At 36.5% G+C, this 21,253-nt stretch overlaps 2 protein-coding genes across 3 annotated transcripts in view; one reads left to right on the top strand and one right to left on the bottom strand.

The window, feature by feature from the left end:
• Window positions 1-1,996: 1,996 nt before the first annotated feature.
• lrrc9 (leucine rich repeat containing 9) lies at window positions 1,997-20,979 on the bottom strand. The gene is made up of 33 exons (XM_016460776.1): window positions 20,935-20,979; window positions 20,560-20,621; window positions 20,214-20,432; window positions 19,849-19,989; window positions 19,680-19,743; window positions 19,489-19,559; window positions 17,884-18,066; window positions 17,648-17,803; window positions 16,853-17,016; window positions 16,634-16,765; window positions 16,366-16,545; window positions 15,711-15,828; window positions 15,475-15,610; window positions 14,826-14,975; window positions 14,603-14,727; window positions 14,285-14,488; window positions 14,089-14,208; window positions 12,927-13,118; window positions 10,760-10,885; window positions 10,548-10,688; window positions 10,231-10,408; window positions 9,881-10,101; window positions 9,595-9,717; window positions 9,247-9,377; window positions 9,031-9,139; window positions 8,774-8,910; window positions 8,282-8,415; window positions 5,411-5,628; window positions 3,461-3,529; window positions 3,106-3,231; window positions 2,888-3,020; window positions 2,643-2,799; window positions 1,997-2,069 (listed from the first exon to the last, which is right to left on the bottom strand). Exons 2-33 carry the CDS (start codon window positions 20,614-20,616, stop codon window positions 2,018-2,020), a joined length of 4,467 nt encoding a protein of 1,488 aa, XP_016316262.1. The 5' UTR covers window positions 20,617-20,621; window positions 20,935-20,979; the 3' UTR covers window positions 1,997-2,017.
• rtn1a (reticulon 1a) overlaps window positions 10,133-21,253 on the top strand; it is a 45,710-nt gene continuing 34,589 nt past the window's right edge. For both annotated transcript variants that reach the window (XM_016460772.1, XM_016460771.1), the window contains exon 1: window positions 10,133-10,145. The gene's annotated coding sequence lies outside the window, so the exon portion shown is untranslated. The remainder of the gene's footprint in view (window positions 10,146-21,253) is intronic.

Here is a 21,253-nt window from a genome sequence, read left to right as displayed (position 1 = left end):
TCACGGCCTGAAGGGCGGCGCTACACGACACACGTGTTTACGTACAGACATTTATTTTTCCTCACAGAATTAGCCATGAAAATATAAAATGGCAAAACTGCAAATGGTATGCTGGCAAAACTATTAACAAGGTCATTCTTGTTGTGCAGGAGCCTTTTGAAAAAATAATATACTTGTGTTGTAATTTAAAGAGGTATTAATATTGCAAATGCTCAAGCTCTGGCATTTATATTTGACTGTTTGCACAATGTGAAGAATATTAACTTTAATTATCAATTTAATTAAACATTTAATTAAAAAAAAAACAAAGAAACACATTTAATAAGACTTGATCCTTTTTTTTGTTAGAATGTGCATAGCAGAAATAACATTTGTTTAAATCAAAGCAGTGAAAGTAATGAAATTAACCCCATTCTCACTTAAATGTGAAGATTATGATAAAGTAAAGGTAACTAATGTGATTTCCAGCTTTTATCTATTGATTATTTTTTCTAGTATAGGCTAATTAGGCACGGGGAAATGACAATATACATGCATAAACCAAATCAAAAAGTTATGCAATCAGACACTGACTTTTTTTTTTAAAGTTGAAAACCTAAAATTAATTTAATTATAATTTACTATTTTCAAGTCTGACACACATCCCTGCATGAGACCAACAGTAAAAGACACATCAACAGATAAAAAGGAACGTTCCTGCTGCAAGATGCTCAGACGTAGGCCCTATCTCTGTATTCCTTTGAACAGTGCTTGGACAACACACTCACTTGTGCTCTGTGTTATTTCCATAGCAGGTCCACCATTAAATTCAACAGCATTCACTCTGGTTTTCCTTTCTCATTTTCTCCACGTTTTAATATATCTTCTTTTATTCTGTTAGATTTGGTTCTCTCTCTGTGTCTTTCTCCTTTTGCAACCCCCCACCATTATACTCCAGAGGAAAACAGGAAGAGAATTACCTTGAGCTGTGATAACAGGTTTTTACTGAACACATTATGTGTGTGATTGCCTTTGAATTTCTCCAGACATTGGATTTTCAGCTGTGCTGCTAAACTGCCCTCATAATACAGCCCACTGAAAATAAACACATCAGACTAAAACCTCTGCTCTCTTTTCAGTGTCACAGTCTGACACAAATCACTGTTTGCCATAGCTGTAACGAGAACTATTCCACCCCAGAGTGGGCTTTTATTTCTTAGAGAAAAGCTGATGGCAAAACTCTGAATCGCGTGAGATGTGTTTGTCATAAAAAGAAAAACAGACACAGAAGTGCAAAGCTGGCAATAGTTGATAGTGTGTATGTGCGAGTATTATAAATTAGCAGGAAATGGTTTTCCTTAAGGATCAAGTACAAATGTACAAATTACATTATTCTATAAAAAATTATTATTATTATGCTTGTGTACAATTATGTATTATACTAACAACAAATAACAACAATAATAACAAAACTAATAATTTCGTATAATTATTCTCTATAGAATACATTAAAACAAATAACAATAATAATAATAATTATTATTATAAAAGTAAAATTAAGAAAAAAGATTACAATTAAATTTTTTTTAGTACTGTTAAATTTTAATGTTTATATGTTCCAACCATTTCCACTGAGGCTAAAAATAAATTAAAAACCAAACCAGCCCTCTGGGACCCCTCAATAAGACAGGTTTTGCAACTACAGGCCAAAACATTTGAGTTTCCAAGAAAAATGGTTTTGACAAATGTTTTGTATATACTTTTATATTTGAAGTGACTTCATAACTATCAAATAAATTTTTTTTTAAATAAAACCAAACCTCATGGAGAGTGAGAATGTTGCAAGGACAAAGACTTAAGATAAAGGACACCACTCAAAGTCTTGAATAGAAAATGTACATTTAATATCTTTGATATTGACACAATTCCAAATAAATAAATTGTCAATTTAAGTCCGATCTAAGATCCAAAGATGAACACCAACACACAAGACCAAAGCTGAAATTCATGACACACTTAGTGCATCTATGACTTTGCGTTACAGAGGAGGAGGAGGAGGAGGAGGTCTGGGTACACTGTGACACTTGTACCTGTGGAGAATATCAAGATTACCCCTTGTGCTGGGCTGAAAATCCTTTACCTAATCTGGTGTTCACAGTCAAAAATGACCAACCATTTAAAAATGGCTTGTAACTCGTAAAATTGTAAATTATCCTGGGATAACTTGTTTTCTTTCAATTAGCACAGGTTTTGTGTTTCTTTTTGGAACTGACCGGTCATAGGCCTCATTGATTGAAGCTTATGCATCTCAGTTTTTGAGTGAAAAAGCACTATTTGTGGATAATTTTGGCAATATTCACTTAAAAACGGAGGTGCATAAGATGAGATCAATGAGGACCAGGACCAATCAGTTCCAAAATGATTTAAAAAAATATATTTAGCAAAAAAAGTTCAAGAAGTTGTGGTTTCGGGAAGTTGTTATACCCTGTGTGAGTAAAGTCAGTAAGTTTTAGGCCAATGCGATAACATTAACTAGAATTTTTAGGAAAAGAAAATCCTCTCCACGTGAAATGACAAGAACACGACATGAGGGTTAATATGCTTTCTATCCTTCAACATCACATAAACACCTATACTGTATATGCGTTTGTGTATGTACAGACCTGGTCTCAGGATCAGCGTTAGGGAAAGTGGAGAGAACTCTGTATCCGGTCTGCTGCAGCGCTGTCATGTAGTGGCTGGAAGATCCTCTGATCTGCCTGAAGTTGAAGTCACTCTGAACTCCACGCAAGAGAGAGACAACTGCTTTCTGCTTCCTATCTAAAAACACACACACAAAAATGTATTCATGGTGTGCGTTTGTGTTTAACACACATCTGGTGTGTGTCTGTACTGTATGTATACGTACACCTGCTGGTATCATGTGCATCGTCTTGCTGATCAGGTACGAGTGAGTGCATTCCTGCACCTCTTAAAGGAGCCGGTCGGGTCACCAATGGTACCAAACCGGGTAAAGTCACTTCACCACCTGAACTAGAACCCTACACACATGCACAAGGTAACTGTCTCTGCAGTATAAGTTGTATCTGATCCATTCATTCGATCTGGATAGTAAGTGTGAGCTACCTGTGCTTCATTATTTAAAAGCTCTGCTCTGGTTCTTTCTTCCAGGGTGACTGTCATACCATCCAGAACATGAAGTGTAGACAGATGCAGTACAACTGCTGGCCTGTGCAGTGACCGCCGAGCTACCTGCAACACACACACTTGGTATGTCATAGTGCAGAATATTATGTCTAATTAAAGGGATATTCGGCCAAGTAAAGAGGACAAAACATACTGTATTTATTCAGAACCAGAGAGTAAGTGTGTGTGTAAGGATTTGTCTGTAATCATGGTTAGTTTGCATTTGAACCAAGGTCTCAGTTTGAAATCTCTTCATCTAGAGCATTGTGTGTGTGTGTGTGTGTGTGTGACTCACTGGGTTGCCCACTACAGACAGTTCCATGAGGGAAGGAAGCACCTCCAGTTTCTCCAGCTCTAAAATGTCCTGTAACACAAACAAAAGACATATTAGGTCATAAATACGCTTTGATATACATACTGCATTTAGACACTTGACTTGAAAAAAGAAACACATTGACTATTGTATGCTTTTATATACATATATAATTTTTATATATACAAAAGTTTGGGTAGTAGGATTTCGTTGTTGTTTTTGAATGTAGTCTTTCGTGCTTACCAAGGCTGCATTTGTTTGATCAAAAATACTGTAAAAACATTAATATTCTGAAATATTATAACAATTTAATAATTGTTTCCTATTTTAATATATTTTTTATGTAATTTATTCCTGTGATGGCAAAGCTGATTTTTTTAGTAGCCATTACTCCAATCTTTGGTGAAGAAACATTTCTTAATATTATCAATGTTGAAAACTGTTTATATTGAAATATGTGGACATCTTTTATTACTTTTTGCTTGATGGTTGCACAACTCAATATTTTAGATTTGTCATTAAATCGTTTTTTAAGTATAAAACCAATATGAATACAAAAATTACATTTCTAAGAATGTGGCACATGCATTTTAAACTATATTTTATAAAGATTTCTCCCTTTTATCATCTTAAGGTGTCGCATTTGCAAAATCTATGCGTAATTTTGTGGGCAAGAAATGGTCCATTTTTCAGTTTCTCAGCTTAGCTTTAGCTTTCTGTTGGCCAGCATGGCGAATTTGCATGATCAACTTGAACATGGGCAACATTTGCTTCAAGACCTTTTGTGCCCTCATGCAAAACTCCCATGGAATTGAAATGAATGGAATTGAGCATCAAAGCAGAGCAACTGTTCTTTTAGGCTTCCTTATTTGACTATAGTAGCATAATATATCAGTATAGTATATCTTCATCTCAAATATTTGAACAGTTGTTTTTGTCATGTTAACTCCTATGTTTACTCTATTACAATGTTTCAAATAAACAGGCATATGAAGAGGGGAATAAACAATGAAAAGGACACAAGAAACATCCAATTAAAGGTTTTTGTTAACATGTCATGATTTCCACAAAGATAAAGGAATGAGGAGGTGAATCAAAAAGATCAGTGAGTCTCAAGAACACACACACATACACACACACAAACATACACACACAAACATACACACACACACACAAACATACATACACACACACACCTCTGACCTTCAATCAATGTAAATACTGCTTAATTGTCCCCTTGGGCTGCTGTGCTGGTGCAGTAATGGCTGTCTGTAATTACTCTATATTCAGGGGCAGGAAAAGGCAGAGCTCTCACAGGGACTAACAACACTAATACAAACACACTAAGTGACTGAATTACTGTAATTTAGTAATTACAGTAAAACTGCAGCTACACACATACAGATAGATTAGAATGGAGGGGTGAATAATAAAAGCAAGCCTCAAGTACTCAAACTTACACACACTCTCAGTGGGGTTGAGAGTAACTGTGTTCCTAAGTTTCTTGGTAGATTCTCTCTATATATATATATACATCCTGACCTACAACACTTAAATATATCCTGTTAATATAGTAAATTATACCTATCATAAGATGAACTATATCTGAAAGACCTGTCTGTCTAACTAATGAATATGAACCAAACTGCTTCTATGTATTTGCTCTAGAAATATGCCATGACTCAAATACCAAATGTTTTCATTATTAGTGAGGTGATTTACAATTGTTTCAATGATAAATTAAAGAGATAGTTTCTAGCTTTTTCCAGCATATAACAAATTATAGTGTGTTTCCCACCAGAAGCTTGGAAAAGTCCGTTTTTTGTCCTTTGTGGAGCTTTACAGTCAAGAATTAAACTTTGTGCGCATATTTAATGTGTACCTGTATTTTAGGTAGGTTTTTGTGTATTTTGTGTAGGTGTTATTGTGTACCAGTATTTTGTTCATGTCTAAGAACAGTCTCCGGAGCTCAGTGAGAGGCTGAAGGTGGTTCAGTTCACGGATGCGATTCTCTGCCAGGTGCAAATCCAGCAAAACTCCCTGTCCACAGAATGAGTTCTCACTCAAAGATTTAATTCGATTTCGATCCAGAACCAACTCACGTAGTCTCCGCAAACCATCCAATCCATCTACCTGACTGATATCATTCCCTTAGAGAAAAAGAGAAGACACTTAGAGAAGATCATATTAAAGAATATATGTATTGTTTAAACATTTAATGTTTTTAAAAGAAACTTATTCTTAGGTTGCTCTTATTCTCACCCAGGCTGCATTTATTTGATCAAAAATAGTAATATTGGAAAATATTATTACAATTTAAAATATAAATGTTTTTTATGTCAATATATTTTAAAGGGTTATTCCACCCCAAAATGAAAATTTTGTCATTAATTACTCACCCTCATTAGTCCGTTTAACAACTTTTGCCTGAGTGCAAAATTGACCAGCACAAGTTTATCTAGGATGCCCATTTCCCTCCCTGGAATGTGACACGTGGAATATTCCTCACAAAGCCATTTGCAGTTTCACATGGATGTTGTAGACTGACTCATTTCATACATGTCAATGACCGGCTCTGTATGTAGCAACTTGCAAGGGAACAGCAAATAACCTCAATGCCATAGGATCAAAAATATAGTTTTAATTAAAAGTGGAAAAAATATGGTTTTATGCTTAGCAAGAAATAATTATCTGTAATATTTCTAATTTTACCTGCCTTTGGCAGATGTTTAAAAAAATGTTTTTACTGAATTGTTGGTGCCCACAGTAGCTCTTAAAGGGTTAGTTCACCAAAAAATGAAATTTCTGTCATTAATTACCCTCATGTCGTTCTAAACCCGTAAGACTTCCGTTCATCTTCGGAACACAAATTAACACATTTTTGATGAATTCTGAGAGCTCCCTGACCCTCCCATAGACAGCAATGTAATTACCACAATCAATGTCCAGAAACGTAGCAAGGAGATCGGTAAAATAATCCATGTGACATCAGGGGTTCAACCGTAATTTTACAAAGCTACGAGAATACTTTTTGTACGCAAAGAAAACAAAAATAACAACTTTACGGATAACGGATACGTTGTTTTCGTTCAAATCAAAGCGTAAATAAATGTAGAAAACGTATCCATGTGGTGTGGCTGACACAGAACAGCATACGCTGTTTGCGTTCAGTGGATAGGCTACTCTCCAAAATGGCGCTACGGTAACACGGAGGAGACAAATTGTTGAATAAAGTCATTATTTTTGTTTTCTTTGCATAGTATTCTCGTAGCTTTGTAAAATTACGGTTGAACCCCTGATGTCACATGGATTATTTTACCAATCTCCTTGCTACGTTTCTGGACCTTGATCGTGTTACTTACATTGCTGCTATGGAAGGGTTAGAGAGCTCTCAGAATGCATCAAAAATATCTTAATTTGTGTTCCGAAGATAAACGGAGGTCTTACGGGTTTGGAACGACATGAGGGTGAGTAATTAATGACTAAATTTTCCTTTTGGGGTGGAGTAACCCTTTAAAATGTAATTTATTCCTGTGATGGCAAAGCTTAGGCTATTTTTCAGCTTCAGTGTCACATGATCCTTCAAAAATCATTCTAATATGTTGATTTGGTGCTCGAGAAACATTTCTTATCAGGATTCTTTAATGAATACAACATTTGAAAGAACAGCATTTATTTGAAACATAAATATTTTCTGTATATTTCAGTGAGGATATGTTTGCAGACAGTGATGAACAGCTGTACAAGAGAGGTTGTACCAGGGGCATTTCCTCCGAGGAGGCAAGGGAGGCAGTGTCTCCTCAAAATATTGGATGAGAAAAAAAATTTGTAGTACAAAAATAAAACAATGCCAATATTACAAAATATAACATTCAAAAGTGTGGGAGGGTAGGTGGTTAAGTTGAATTGATATGCATTTTCATGTTTGCATTCTGGTTTGTATGTTGTTAATAAAAAAAGTGTATAAATCACTTGTTTTTCTATAGAAACACTGTCCAACAGCAGCACCAGCAGGTAAAGTTACAGCAAGAGTCTGCGTCTCTCTCGCCTCTCCTGAACCCATTGAGGTTTAACAGTCTAAGGTTTTAACAGACCCCCCCAAAGCATGCTGTGAGTTTACTGGGGGGTAATTGAGAATGATTGGGGGAAAGTCACATGAGAGGAGGCAATGTCTCTATCGCAATATGACTGGGTGTGACTGGTTATGTTTCGCTGTGATTGGTCCATGCGATAAATCCCGCCACTTTTGTGTTCATGCGCATTCTTCGTTCGCGAACCAGTTTGAATGAACACTATAATGGCGTTAATGGGAAGTTGCTATAGAAAGAGTAAGCATTCTGAGACGTGCGCCTAGGACTGTGCATACACACTGGCTGGTCTAGCCTGAAAAATAACGCTATTTGAGCAAAATAAACAACATTTATGATACAGTCGTTGCCAAATTTCATTGGTGATTTTAAATATGAAATTTAATCATAAGCTTGGCAAACAGTTTTGGAGAAATTGATGTTTCCCCATTCAAAGAGATAGGAGCTGCACTGGCATGCCGAGAGGCGTTTCAAAGATGGCCGCTGAGTGACATGACTTGCCTTAAAGGGGGTCATATGATGCGATTTCAAGAAAACGAAGCGTTTGAGAGAGGCGGGGCATAGAGGACCTACAATAATGTACAGTATTTGAAAAATAATGTGTTTTTTTGAACATTAAAGCATGTCAACATATTCTGTTACACCAAATACACAAAATAATGATCTTTAAAAAAGCATCATATGACCCCTTTAAAGGGACTTTGGTTGTACATACCTTGTAAGAACAGCGCTCTGAGGTTAGTGAGTCGGCTGATTTGTAGATTGATCAAGTTGGATATACCATTATAACCTAAATGCAAAACCTCCAAACTGGACATCAGAGGCTCCAGATTATCAGTTAATCCCTCCCTACAAACAAAGAGAAGGAAGAGAGGAGAAGCACATTTTAAAGGAAAGTGAGAAAAAATGAATGCGAGGCACATGTAGAGGTATGTGTCATCTAGAAGAGTATAGTTTATGGCATTAATACTGTATGCGGTACATACAATTTGTTAATAAATGTGGCTTTTACTCCCAAAACTTTGCAGCCTATGAAGCTGTGTTTTCTCTGGTTATAAACACACTCATTGCCTGAGAATCTCTTATTATATGTAATTGTGATGCTCCCTAGTGGTTAGCCAAGAAACTACAGTATATCACCCCAATAGATCATGACAGAGTATTGTTGTGTGTGTGTGTGTGTGTGTGTGTGTGTGAGAGTGAGCACCTGCTGGGCCTGCTGTTCTGCTGCCCATATCCACTGGAACTGACTTTATGATAGAGATTCTGCTTGTTGCTCATGTGACTCTGAACTTTTTGACGTGGTAGAATTGACTCAATGTGGTTATAGTTCAGAGACAACACCTGCAAGACCACATGCACAAACAAAAACATATATATGTAATGTTAGTATACATAACCAGTAACATAGACAAAGACAGACATAAGTGTTGTATTTACGTTCTATCCTAAACTCATACGTACCTTAATGTTGGGTAGGAAGATGAGACCGCTGAATGAGGTGAGGTTATTGTGATCTAGATTAATACTGCGTAAATTACTGAACAAATCAGCAGGAGCAAGATCCACCATTCTAAAACACACAGTAAAACAGAAATCATAAAGCGTGAAGCAACATATTCAGTTCTGCTGTGTTGGTTTAATTCTGACTGTAGGATTGTAGTGAGAGTTAATGTGAACCTGACTGAGCTAGACTGCAGGTTGAGTTCTGACAGGTCTCTGTAGCTGGTATGGCCCAGCTTCTCAGCCACCATATCTGCATTGAGCCGCCCTCCAAACACGTCCTTAGCAGTTTCTGATTCACACGTTTCCTACACAGCACAGACACGTTTGTATTTTTTAAAACTTAAATACCCATATGGTTCACCCATAAATTAAAATTCTGCCAACAGTCAGCCTCCAGTCCCTTTCACTTTTATTGCTTGGAAAATGCAGCTGAATAAATGTACTTATTTCTTTATAACTTTTGAACAGTAGCATACATATGAAAACAAACACTATACATACATAAGCATCAGTTATTTTTACCACAGCTACTCCATCCAGTGCTTTGAGTGAAGGCAGATGGAAAACCATGTAGATCCTGTAGTTCTCCAGTTTGTTTACAAGGGGATTCCCATACAGATCCAGAATAATTAAACTAGACAGTGCCTGAGAGAAAAAGACACTACATCACCACCATCACCACACTTTATTCACTTTAACATTACCCTACAGCACTTTACATGCATTCACATCAACGGGTGATTTGAATGAAGGCTTAAAAAATCATTAATTGCACAAAATGATATTCAGATCTATAAAATCTCCTTACCTTTAAGTGGTATATGTCTCGGGTGGTGCTGATGTCATTATTGCCGACATACAGCTCGAATAAGGACCGTGACCTTTGAAGCCCATGCAGAGATGAGATGATGTTGTTCTCTACAGACAGGAAGTGAAGGTTGGGTAGCTGGTCCAAAACATCCCCGTCTAAACACTGTAAGTGGTTGCTGTTAATGCTCAGACGAGTCAGACGATGCATCGCACACAAACCTGCCACACACTCAACAAACAAGAGCAGCAATGAACACATGAAGGTTATATTACACAGCTTTGTCCCTGGTTTTATATTAAACTGATACAGTGGAAAAAAGAGTGAGAAAGGGAAAGAAGGAGCACTACCTTCCAGTCTGCTGATACTGTTGTTATTAAGAGAAAGTTCCTCCAGTAGGGTGCAGTGTTCCAGACCCTCAATTCGAGTTAATTCATTATTGTCAAATGAAGCCCAGCGTAGATTCACCAGTCGGTCAAGATTACTGAGCCGGGTTAACCGCAGACCATCAAGATTCAGTGCTGTGATCTGACCCAATAAAAAATAAAAACATTCTACAATATATCTTCTTTGTGTTTCACAGAACAAACACAGAAATGACGAGGCTGAGTGAATTAACCCTTTTAAATGTTGTTTGTGTGAGAGAATGTAAGTTTATATGTCATACTTTGGTGGTCCAGCCTGACTCAAGCTCTTGCGAGTGTTTCCATGGAGACAGGCTGATCTGTGTGAGCAGGTGAGCAGAAGAGAGCAAACTCAGACTGCGGGGACGTTCACTGTCAGTCCGAGAGTGGGTCATCAGAGATGCCTGCAAACACACACATGTTCCAGGTCAAACATGGACACAAACATTGAGTATAACGTTCAGATTGTTCATACCTGGTTGATTCTAGATCGGGCAGCCACTTGAACAGCAGCAGCCGCTTCCTCCTCCATCACGAAAACATCATCCAAATAAGCGAGAGTCTTCAGCCGACCAAGAACCACCATTCGCACACACTCGTTCTGCAAAACACACAAGTGAAATCCACTTATATTCACTAATTCATTAAATGTAAACAAAATTTTATTGTTTAAATGTCAGCAGGGCCAACTTGGTTTGGGGATTACAATGGTGAATTGTGTGTTTGCATACACTACCATTCAAAAACATTTTTTTATGGTTTTGAAAGATGTAGGGTTGCCACCTTCAGCGAGGCAAATAAGGGACACCCATTCACGACCCCCCCCCTCCCAAAAAAAAAAAAACATGCTCAAGCATGTAAACTTCCAACAGAACATATTAATATTGTTGATTATTTATAATTATTAATTATTTTTAGTCTTTTTTTTTAAGTTCTGTAGCTGTTGCCTGGATGGGATGAATTTGTATTATTTAAAAAAAAAATTAATTAATTTGCTCAAATTAGGGTACATTTATTCGTCCCATTTTTATCTAAATAATTTAGCATTTTTAAAAACTTTTTAAAATGCCAAATTGTATATGACATTTTTTATTATTTATTATGTATATATTTATGATTAATATAAATGATAAATTAATAAATAGGGTCAAACATTAATTATAATCTATTAATTAATCTGTCTAATAATGTCTAAAAATATAATAATTATGTCTACCCAGCTCTGATAATGTATGGAATATTATATTAACAGACTATCCAAATTGTGTATGGTTCACCCAAAAATGAACATTCTGTCATAATTTACCCAGGTTGTTCTAAACCTGCATAAAGTTCTTTCTTCTGTTGAACACAAAAGAAGATACTTTGAAGAATGTGGGTAACCAAACAGCTTCTGGTCCTCAGTAACTTAAAAAAAAAAAAAAAAAGTAATTGGGGACCAGAAACTCTTTGGTTACCCACATTCTTCAAAGTATCTTCTTTTATGTTCAATATTAAGAAAGAAATGATTAAGGTTTGAAACAACTTGTGGGTTTGTAAACAATGACAACATTTTCATTTTTTGGGTGAACTATCTTCGTGAGCAACTGAATGATTCTCTGCAAACTGCGCGTTCATCATTAGTTGCAGGACAGACCTACTGAGAATTTTTCCATTCAGCCCTACATCTGGAGAGTCTTGTGTTCAAAGGGCAGCCAGATGTGAGCTCCCAGATGTTTTAAACCGCGCAGGTTTAGCGCATGCTGCGCTCGCGTGAAAGGGCTTTAACGGCGCGCGTTCTGGAGACTCAGTCACTATGAAAACAAAGACGCCAAAATGCAATCACGCGCAAATGAGCTTCTCTAATACCTCGTATGAAATTGATTTCATTATAATTGCTATTAGTATTATTAACAATGCAAAATACTTATTTGTTGATTCAACTATGTGTTGGCATTTGTAAAATACGGGACAAATTGCATCCCGTATTGATTTGATACGGGACGCATCATTTTACCTTTAAAAACGGGACGATTCCGTATTTTAAGGGACCAGTGGCAACCCTAGAAAGAAGCCTCTTATGTTCACCAAAGCTGCATTTATTTGTTACAAATATATAAAAACAGTAATATTGTGAAATATTTTTACAATTTAAAATAATTGTTTTCTATTTGAAAACAATTTTATTTTATATATTTTAAAATGAAATTTATTCATGTGATGGCAAAGCTGAATTTTCATCAGCCATTACTCCAGTCTTCAGTGTCACTTTCAGAAATAATTCTAATATATGCTGATTTGGTGCTCAACATTTCTTATTATTATCAATGTTGACAATAGTTGTGCCGCTTAATATATTTTTGTGGAAATCATGATACATTTTTTCAAGATTCTTTGGTGAAAAGAAAGTTCAAAAGAACAGCATTTATTTTAAATTGAAATCATTGTAACATTATAATTGTCTGTACTCTCACTTTATAATTGTCTGTACTGTCACTTTTAAACAATTTATTGCGTCCTTGTTGCATTCTTTATTTTAATCTTACTGACTCCGAACTTTTGAACAGAAGTGTATATACGACCTTGCTCAATCTTCATTTGTCATGATGCTTCACATTTTCTAATGTCTAATATGAAACTCATTCATGTAAGGTAACTTTTACCCTGTGCCAAGGATTGTGCCGTGTGTCCAGACGGAGCAGGGCAGGGGCGTGTTTACGCAAAACATTCATGTCATCCCTTATTCGAGTCAGTTGATTCCAGCGAAGATCCAGTTCTATGAGTTGACCAAGTCCACGCAAACCCTCCAGAGAGGAAATATGGTTAAAACTAACATCCAGGTACTCCAGGTTTGGCTAAAGGATTGAAAGACAGAGAAACAATGAGAGACAAAGACAGTCACAAGTCATAAATTCATATTCAATGACAGGACTTCAATTAATTGGTTACATCATTAAAGGGGTCATATGACATCACATCTGAATATTTAGTTTGAACTGTTCTGGAACAGTGTTGTAAATACAACTTAATCACTGATTTCTAGTTGTGTCCTCTTTTGGAAGACCAAACAAAGTAGTTTTGCTTTCACAGCGAAACACACAGCGTCTCCACGACATGGCGGCAGCGGCAAAAATACTACAGCGATAGGGCTGCACGATAAATCGCGCGAATATCAACGTGGTATTGCGCAGCTCGTCAGTGAACAACGGCTCTGTGTAGTTAATGCTGCTCAATGTGAAAGCCCGCAGGTGATGGAGATTTACCACTGATTACAGAACCGGCTTTACTGATAAGATGCGCGCTAAATATCGCTTGCGATTTATCGTGCAGCCCTATACAGCGAGAATTAAAGTTACGCCTTCTTTCTTTGCGTATACATTTGGGCGGTGTTATGCAAATCTTCCCACATCGTGACGTAGACATGTGGGGGCGTGTTTAAACGAGGCATTTTAGGAGGGCGTGGACGAGTCTTAACTTTTATAAAGAATATCTCTTTGGGTTTGAGACTTAAGTCTTTGCAACTTTAGGGATCTTATCTATTCACTAACAGCTTGTTACACGCCAAAGAGAAAGGAAAACTTGAAATCGCATCATATGACCCCTTTAAAAGTGTTTTTTTTATGACAGGTAGTTAAAAATAAACATACTTAGTGACATAGACCAAAAATACTGTACCTTCCAGAGTGAATGAAGACCAATAATTTGTATTAAAAGAGTATATAGGGTCAGTTTTCACTTCTTACAATTATGGCATGCTGCCTTTAAATGTTTGTGATACTGTCATGTTTACAAGAAGGTTATGAATGAATAGAATGATCTCATCACCATATGTGAAATATCGTCCAGATGAGTGAACTCGTTGAAGCTGAGGGTCAGTTGCTTTAGAGCTGTGAGTCGAGAAATCTCAGGTAGTTTATTCAGACTGTTGCCATGTAGATTCAGCACCTGTATGACAGGAAATAAGTCAATAAAATGATCACAGAGATACAGGTTTGTGTATGTTAAGTATTGTAGGTCTCACTGTGATCTGACTGAGGACGTTTGCTCTGGCCACTGTCAGTGTGGATTTCTCATCTAGACTGAGCATCTTGGGGTGAGGCTTCAGGATGGGTTCCATATTTAATGCCCCCTCATCCAGGTCCAGCTCAGCTCGGGACACAGATGGGGCATCAGCCGGGGATGCATGAGAACTGGACGGGGAGTCTGGAGAGGGCTGAGATGTGTCCTAGAGGAAGATGTCATAAGATGAAGATGATTTGATTACTCATTACTATTTTCTGATATGAGATTAAGAGAACGGTGTAAATGTGTGAGGGCATATACTGTCAAACACATATACCTGTGTTACATATTCAAAGTCTACAAGGTACTCTGGGAGCACCATTTCATTGTCAAACATGTACCACAGTTTCTGCTGCTGTTTACAGTCACAGCTGTCTGGCAGGCTGGAGAGACACAGCATGTCTGATGAACAAAAACACACATGCACTCACACATTACTGCTTTGATCACCACTGCTCTGAAGACATTTTTCTCTGATGGGTTCACACACTCTAACTCACCAAGGGCTGTTTGTGCTGTGTGCTTTTGCTCTTTAGAGCAGGTACTGAGGTAGACAGAGTTTGCTTTAGGGTAATGATCACAGTCTATTGGGAGACCCTCCTTCACTGCAGCACTGCGGCCCAGGAACACTTTAGAAATGATCAACTGACCTACAAACATACAAAAATGCACAAAAGCAAACAAATTATCAGAAAATTATCAAAAAATGCCGTTATTTTGTGCTTCCTATTCATATAAGAATCCTAATAAATGTATCATGGTTTCCACGAAAATATTTAGCAGCACAACCATTTTCAACACTGATAAATGTAAGAAATGTTTCTTGAGCATCAAATCAGCATATTAAGAGGATCATGCGGTACTGAAGACTGGAGTAATGGCTGCTGAAAATTCAGCTTTGCCATCACAGGAATAGAAAGCAGCTATTTTAAATTGTAATAATATTTTACAACATTACATTTTTACTGTATTTTTGATCATACTATATTTTGAGCAACAAAAGACATCTTTAAAAAAAATAAAAAAATAAAAAAAAAACTGACCCCAAACTTTTATTTTTGTATTAATGTTTGGAGCCAGTAGTAGTGTAGAAATGACTGACAGTACATTCAAATTAATTTAAATTAAAGGCTCTGAGTGAATACAGACCATGTCTGAAGGGAAGAATATCTACAGGGCTACTTCCTGATGTCGAGCAACTCTTCTTTTGCATAAATGTCATTCGCAGTTGATCAGACACACTCACACTGTTAGAGAGGGGGATTGCTCTCTCTCTGCCTAATGCCTGAAGGCAAGAAACACACATCCATGTACAAGATGATGGGTCCATTAAAAACAACAGAAATTCATAACCAGTCCTCACCAGGCTTTGATGGTTTTTGTACCTTATATGCATCAGCAGTTTTAAAACCATTTTCTAGCATTGGAAGTATCTCATCACTTTCACAGGAATGTTCTGGATCAGGCACGTAGAACAGATACTCCATGCAGCGTTTATAGTTCCTGACACACACACACACACACACACACACACACACACACACACACACACACACACACACACACACACACACATACACAAATAGTAAAACTGCATATACAGACACTCTCTTCCACAGACACTGTGCTGTCAGAATCATATCTCAAGATCTTAAAAATTGATAAGAACTATGAATATGGATTTTTGATTTATGAATATAAAAGAAAGACTATCAAACAGCCTCTATTTTTTGAATCAGTCAGAGTCTCTCTAGTAATAAATGGCATGTAATGAACGTGATACTGATACCTGATGCATGGGACAAATCTGTATTTATCTGTATTTATAATCTGTGTGGTATATTTTCCTGGTATTAATACCAGATTTATCTGTCTATAAACAATGAGTAAAAACAAAAAGAAACCATATGTTTTGCATGTAAGTCAGACTGCCTCTGCCTATCTAAGTGCGTTTTTCTGGCCAAAATAAGATGCAAAGTATATATATATACATATAAAAGTCTGGCTCTGTAAGACACAACAAGTGTGTGACTGACTCACTGTGAGAAGGGTGAAGGTTCCTGTCTGCAGAGCAGAGAGTGTACTTTGTCCTGGAAGCGTTGCCGCAGAGCTCGGTTATGGATACGGATGATTCGATTGATCTTAATGCCAGAGATGTTTTGAGGTTTATAATCCCATGCACAGAAACGGGACAGCAAGAGATCGTAACATGATGTGAACCTGAGAGAGGAAGCAGAAAACAGTATAGATCAGAAATCCTGCATGTTGTGTATCTGTACGAAAGATCTTGCATGCATACATGTGGTACCAAGGTTCGCCGGTGTTTCCCTCCTCAAAGCGAATGTTCCCCATGGTTTCCAGCTCCAACAGCAGAAAGTGCACCATCATATTCCTTCTATCTGAGGCCAAAGCCACATTTTGCTGGTGACATGTTTCTACCCTGAGACACAAAACAAACAAACACACATATGCAAGACTGGACAATAATCATGCACACAGGTTTATGTATATAAAAATGCACACTCACTCCTCCAGGCATTGCTCCCAGAACCTCATTCGGTCTTTAAGAGCATCCAGTTTGTGCTGCAGTCTCTGCTCATGGCTGTGGTTATTACGAAAGTCAGAGGTCAAGTCTTCAGGTTCTCCTGACTTCTTACCAACAGACTGTACATGGGACAGCTGACACTCCATCTGCTCACAAAGGGTGAATGTGTTTGTAACACAAATGTTTTACAAACTAATTTGTCCCCAGAAGTTGAATATGGAATAATCTGATAAACATTTGAGGATGACTTAATTTAATAATATCTTTTAAAAATCTTAATTAAATATTAATATATTAATTATAATAATTTTAAAATAATAAACAACAGATACAGTCAACATGTGTGATATATATATATATATATATATATATATATATAATTTAATTTTCATACTGTACATTATAATGCTGTGATGCCTAAATTCACTTCACATATAAACATATTGGTTTTAGTTTACAGTGTTTTATTTTTATTTTATAAAAATATTTGTAGTATATTTAATATATTATATAGTATATTATAACACAGTTAATTCACACACACACACACACACACACACACACATATATGTGTGTGTGTGTAATTTTACATTATTTCAAAGTCAGTAATTTATCAGTCTTAAAATAATTTTAAGATAATCAGTATCAGAAATTTTAAATGGCTGCATTCCTACTAAATGTGTTAAGAATGGATTTAGAAAGAAAGTGATACTCTAAATATACCACCATTGTGGCGCAAAAAAAAAAACAACCTCTGTACAAACTGTATATACTCACATTTCTCAGCATGTGTGTTAGCACACGTATTCTCTCCTCTGGAAGTTGTATCTGGTCTTTCCGCTGCTGCCTGAGCTTGGCTTTGAGTTCATCAAACTGTCTTTGTGCACAACGTACCCGCATGGTGTAATACATCATTTTCTTCAGCACTGTGGACTGATGCACAACCACACATTCTCATCATTCTCAAACACAAAAGATACGCTCTCAGATGCATTAAATTGAGATTATCTCACCTCTGCAGTGTCTTTGAGATGTTTGCTGGATATGTCATATGTGTCCAAGCGCTGCAGGTGTGGCATGTGATATAAGACGTGTATGTAGTAATTATAGAGCAGACACAGCGGGTTTGGAATGGACTGAGGGTCCTTCAGACTCAGGTGCCGTAGACGGGGCAGCCGAGCCAGATGGGTCAATTCCTATATGGAAAACAAGGGTTGTACAGATTTTACATACTTTTTTTCTTCTTTCAGAGATCAGGACTATTCATGAACATGAAATCATTTTGTGCAAATAACAAAAAAAAACAACAACAACCTAATATTCTGCAATGATTTTTATATTGATGTTTCATGGTCAAGCATCACTATTACTATTGCCCATATTTATGGTATATTCGTTTACACTATAAATGTTGCTTGTTGTTGATATTTTGTTATTTTGAATATTTTGTTATTTTTGCAACATCAGGACATAGGAAATGCATCAGAGATCAGAGATGCCACATTATGATAATGATAACAACTGAAAAGCAAAAACTTGAATCGTGCAATTCCTGAAATGATCAGGTCTCTCTGGGGGAGTTGGGAAAGTACAGAGCATGCACAGTAATAACAGTAATCAGATCTATAGTGAGCAGGAGAGGGAGGACGCAATAATGGCATGTAGATACAGGCCTGCAGTAATAATGGTGTGAAGGCCAGAAGGAAATTATTACCTGGTAATCTTGGACACAATCAAACAAACAAAATGGGCTCTACACAAAAGGCAATCAACAATCTAATAAGAGAAAACATGATTTTAGGTGTCATCCATGTGCGAAGCAAAAACGTAGCTATGCTTCAAAGTTTAACACTTAAGTTGCGGTCACATTAGCTAAATTTTGGAGGCAAAAAATTTCCATTGTCTAAAGAGTGCTGGAGCCATGACATCAAAACCCGGAAGACTAATTTGTCATTGGTTCCCCCACTATTTCCCTATGGGTTTTAATAACAAGGTTTCCAATTTGTAAGTAAAACAATGTCATTAATAAATATGAATCAACGATAGTTGGACATTTTACTCTAAAATGTAAATTACACACACTCATAATGAAAACATGAATTTTGAAGCAATTATTATTTAAAGCAATTTGAAGCAATTAATTTTTTTAAATGTATTTTTGTATTAAGTAACTACATAAATCTGGTGTGTGTGCATTCCCGTTTACCCAGGAAATTTCACTTAACAACAGTAAATATGACTGTACTTTTAAGGTAAGGTATTAAAAACTGAAATAAGAATGAGCAGTAATAGTAGGGCTGCGTGCAATTCAATTAGAATTGAATTAAACTGTTAAATTCAATTCAATACAATTGATGCCTTGTAACTACATAAATCTGGTGTGTGTGCATTCCCGTTTACCCAGGAAATTTCACTTAACAACAGTAAATATGACTGTACTTTTAAGGTAAGGTATTAAAAACTGAAGCAGTAATAGTAGGGCTGCGTGCAATTCAATTAGATTCAATTAAACTGTTAAATTCAATTCAATACAATTGATGCCTTATTCATGAAACGAAATTGCTCTACTATGATAAGCTTTTAAAATAGCAGGTCAAATAATGCTATATTTCTTATACCTTGAAGGAACTGATTTTGTTGCCTGAGAGGTTTAGATTGTGGAGATTGATGTTGGAATCCAGACAATGACCTTAGAAATAAACATGCTAAATATTAGTGTATCCGGTAACATATTTTAAATGTCTATATATTATAGTACAAAAATTAAATGCTAAAATTGCAAAAATGTGGTGTTTTACAGTGAACCTACCAAGAGTCTCAACAGCATTATCAGCAAGATTCAACTCTTTAAGGTTTACAAGTGAAGTCAATCCCTGTAAAACAAGGTGTAAAACAGCTTATATTTGTATATAGACACAAATATAATATACTTTGAAATTTCACTTACAGTATCTCAGTATCTCATAAACATAGGCTACCTGTATGTCAGAGATCTCGTTCTTATTAAGCCACAGGACGTGAAGGTTGACCAACATCTCTAGATTTGTAATCTGCTGGATGTTGTTGTCGTACAGAAATAATTTCTGCAAATGCACACAGTTATGTAGGCCAGAGATTTCCTACAAAACACAAACAATACCAGACAGATCAAAATCAACTAGATTCATTTGTTAATTTTCATCTTAATTAGAGTAAATCAGTCAAAGAAAATAAAATGAACAACCTTGGCAAAATAGCAGATATGGCCCCCTACCCCCCATATTGTAATCACACTGAAATCTAATCCATAAAACATTTTCAGAAAAATAAACTAGAAACATTCCAAATGTTTTCAGTAACTTACATTCAGTTTGCACTCCACTACCCATAATTCTTTGAGGAGTGGGCAGTACTCCAGACCCTGGATTGAGCTGATGCTCTGGCCTACAATAGTGAGACTGGACAATCTAGGGAAAAGAGAGAGACCCACCATGTGCGGGAACCCAGAGAAAAACATCTCCAGAACCATTTCACCACTCCCCTCCTGACACACCTTCTCATAGCAGAGTCCATTAGACACACACTGAGGACATACAAACCAAAGATTCTTCAGCACAGACCAGCACATGTGGCTTAGATTAGAAAACCACACCACAAGAGCAAATTGCACATTAAGTTCATTTAGTTGAGGGAAAAAAAAGGAAACTCACCAGCTCTTTTATAATTTCTTCGTCTCCAGTTAGTTTCTGCTTTTCATTCTGTGTCATGATCCCTTTAAAAACAGTATTTTTCAAAGGCTTATGGACATTCAACAAATGTAAAAAAATGAAAACCTAGACACTAATTCTTTACTAAATACTACAACTGTAGTTACTAAACATTACAATAAAATGTTAATAAATTTCTATCTTAGGTAATACTTAACAACAACGACAAAACAGTCAAATTGCTGCAATGCTGCAAACACCTTTTACATATAACATTACTTGTATATTAGTGTATTAGAGTGTATTAGATATAAAAATTTACCTCACAAAAATAGACCTAATTTTTACTAATGCATATCAGCACTATAAATTCCTCACCTGTTTGTGTATGTCCAACTGTATAGTCAGAGCCCAGCAGGTGAGGTGACCAAGTCAAATTCCTTCACATTCCATGATTTAGCACTACAACTACAACAGATCAGTTTACCTTCTCTCCACCATAAAGTTTAACAGCTGCATGATGCCTGTTAAGTGTAAATATACACTTCAACAGTCAAAACATATCAACCCTCCATTATCGAGCCGCACTTGTAGTGATTTTCCTTCTTATTTTGCTTACTGCAATGTTTACATCAGGCCGTTGCTAAGGAAGCGTGGCTCGCCGGTGCTAAGGAAGCCCTGTTGGAATGTGTTGTTG

The sequence above is a fragment of the Sinocyclocheilus anshuiensis genome, unplaced genomic scaffold (assembly GCF_001515605.1).
Source record: "Sinocyclocheilus anshuiensis isolate Anshui unplaced genomic scaffold, SAMN03320099.WGS_v1.1 scaffold72, whole genome shotgun sequence".
NCBI lineage: Eukaryota > Metazoa > Chordata > Actinopteri > Cypriniformes > Cyprinidae > Sinocyclocheilus > Sinocyclocheilus anshuiensis.
Note: the sequence above shows the minus strand (reverse complement) of the source record. Positions and strands in the feature narration are given on the sequence as shown.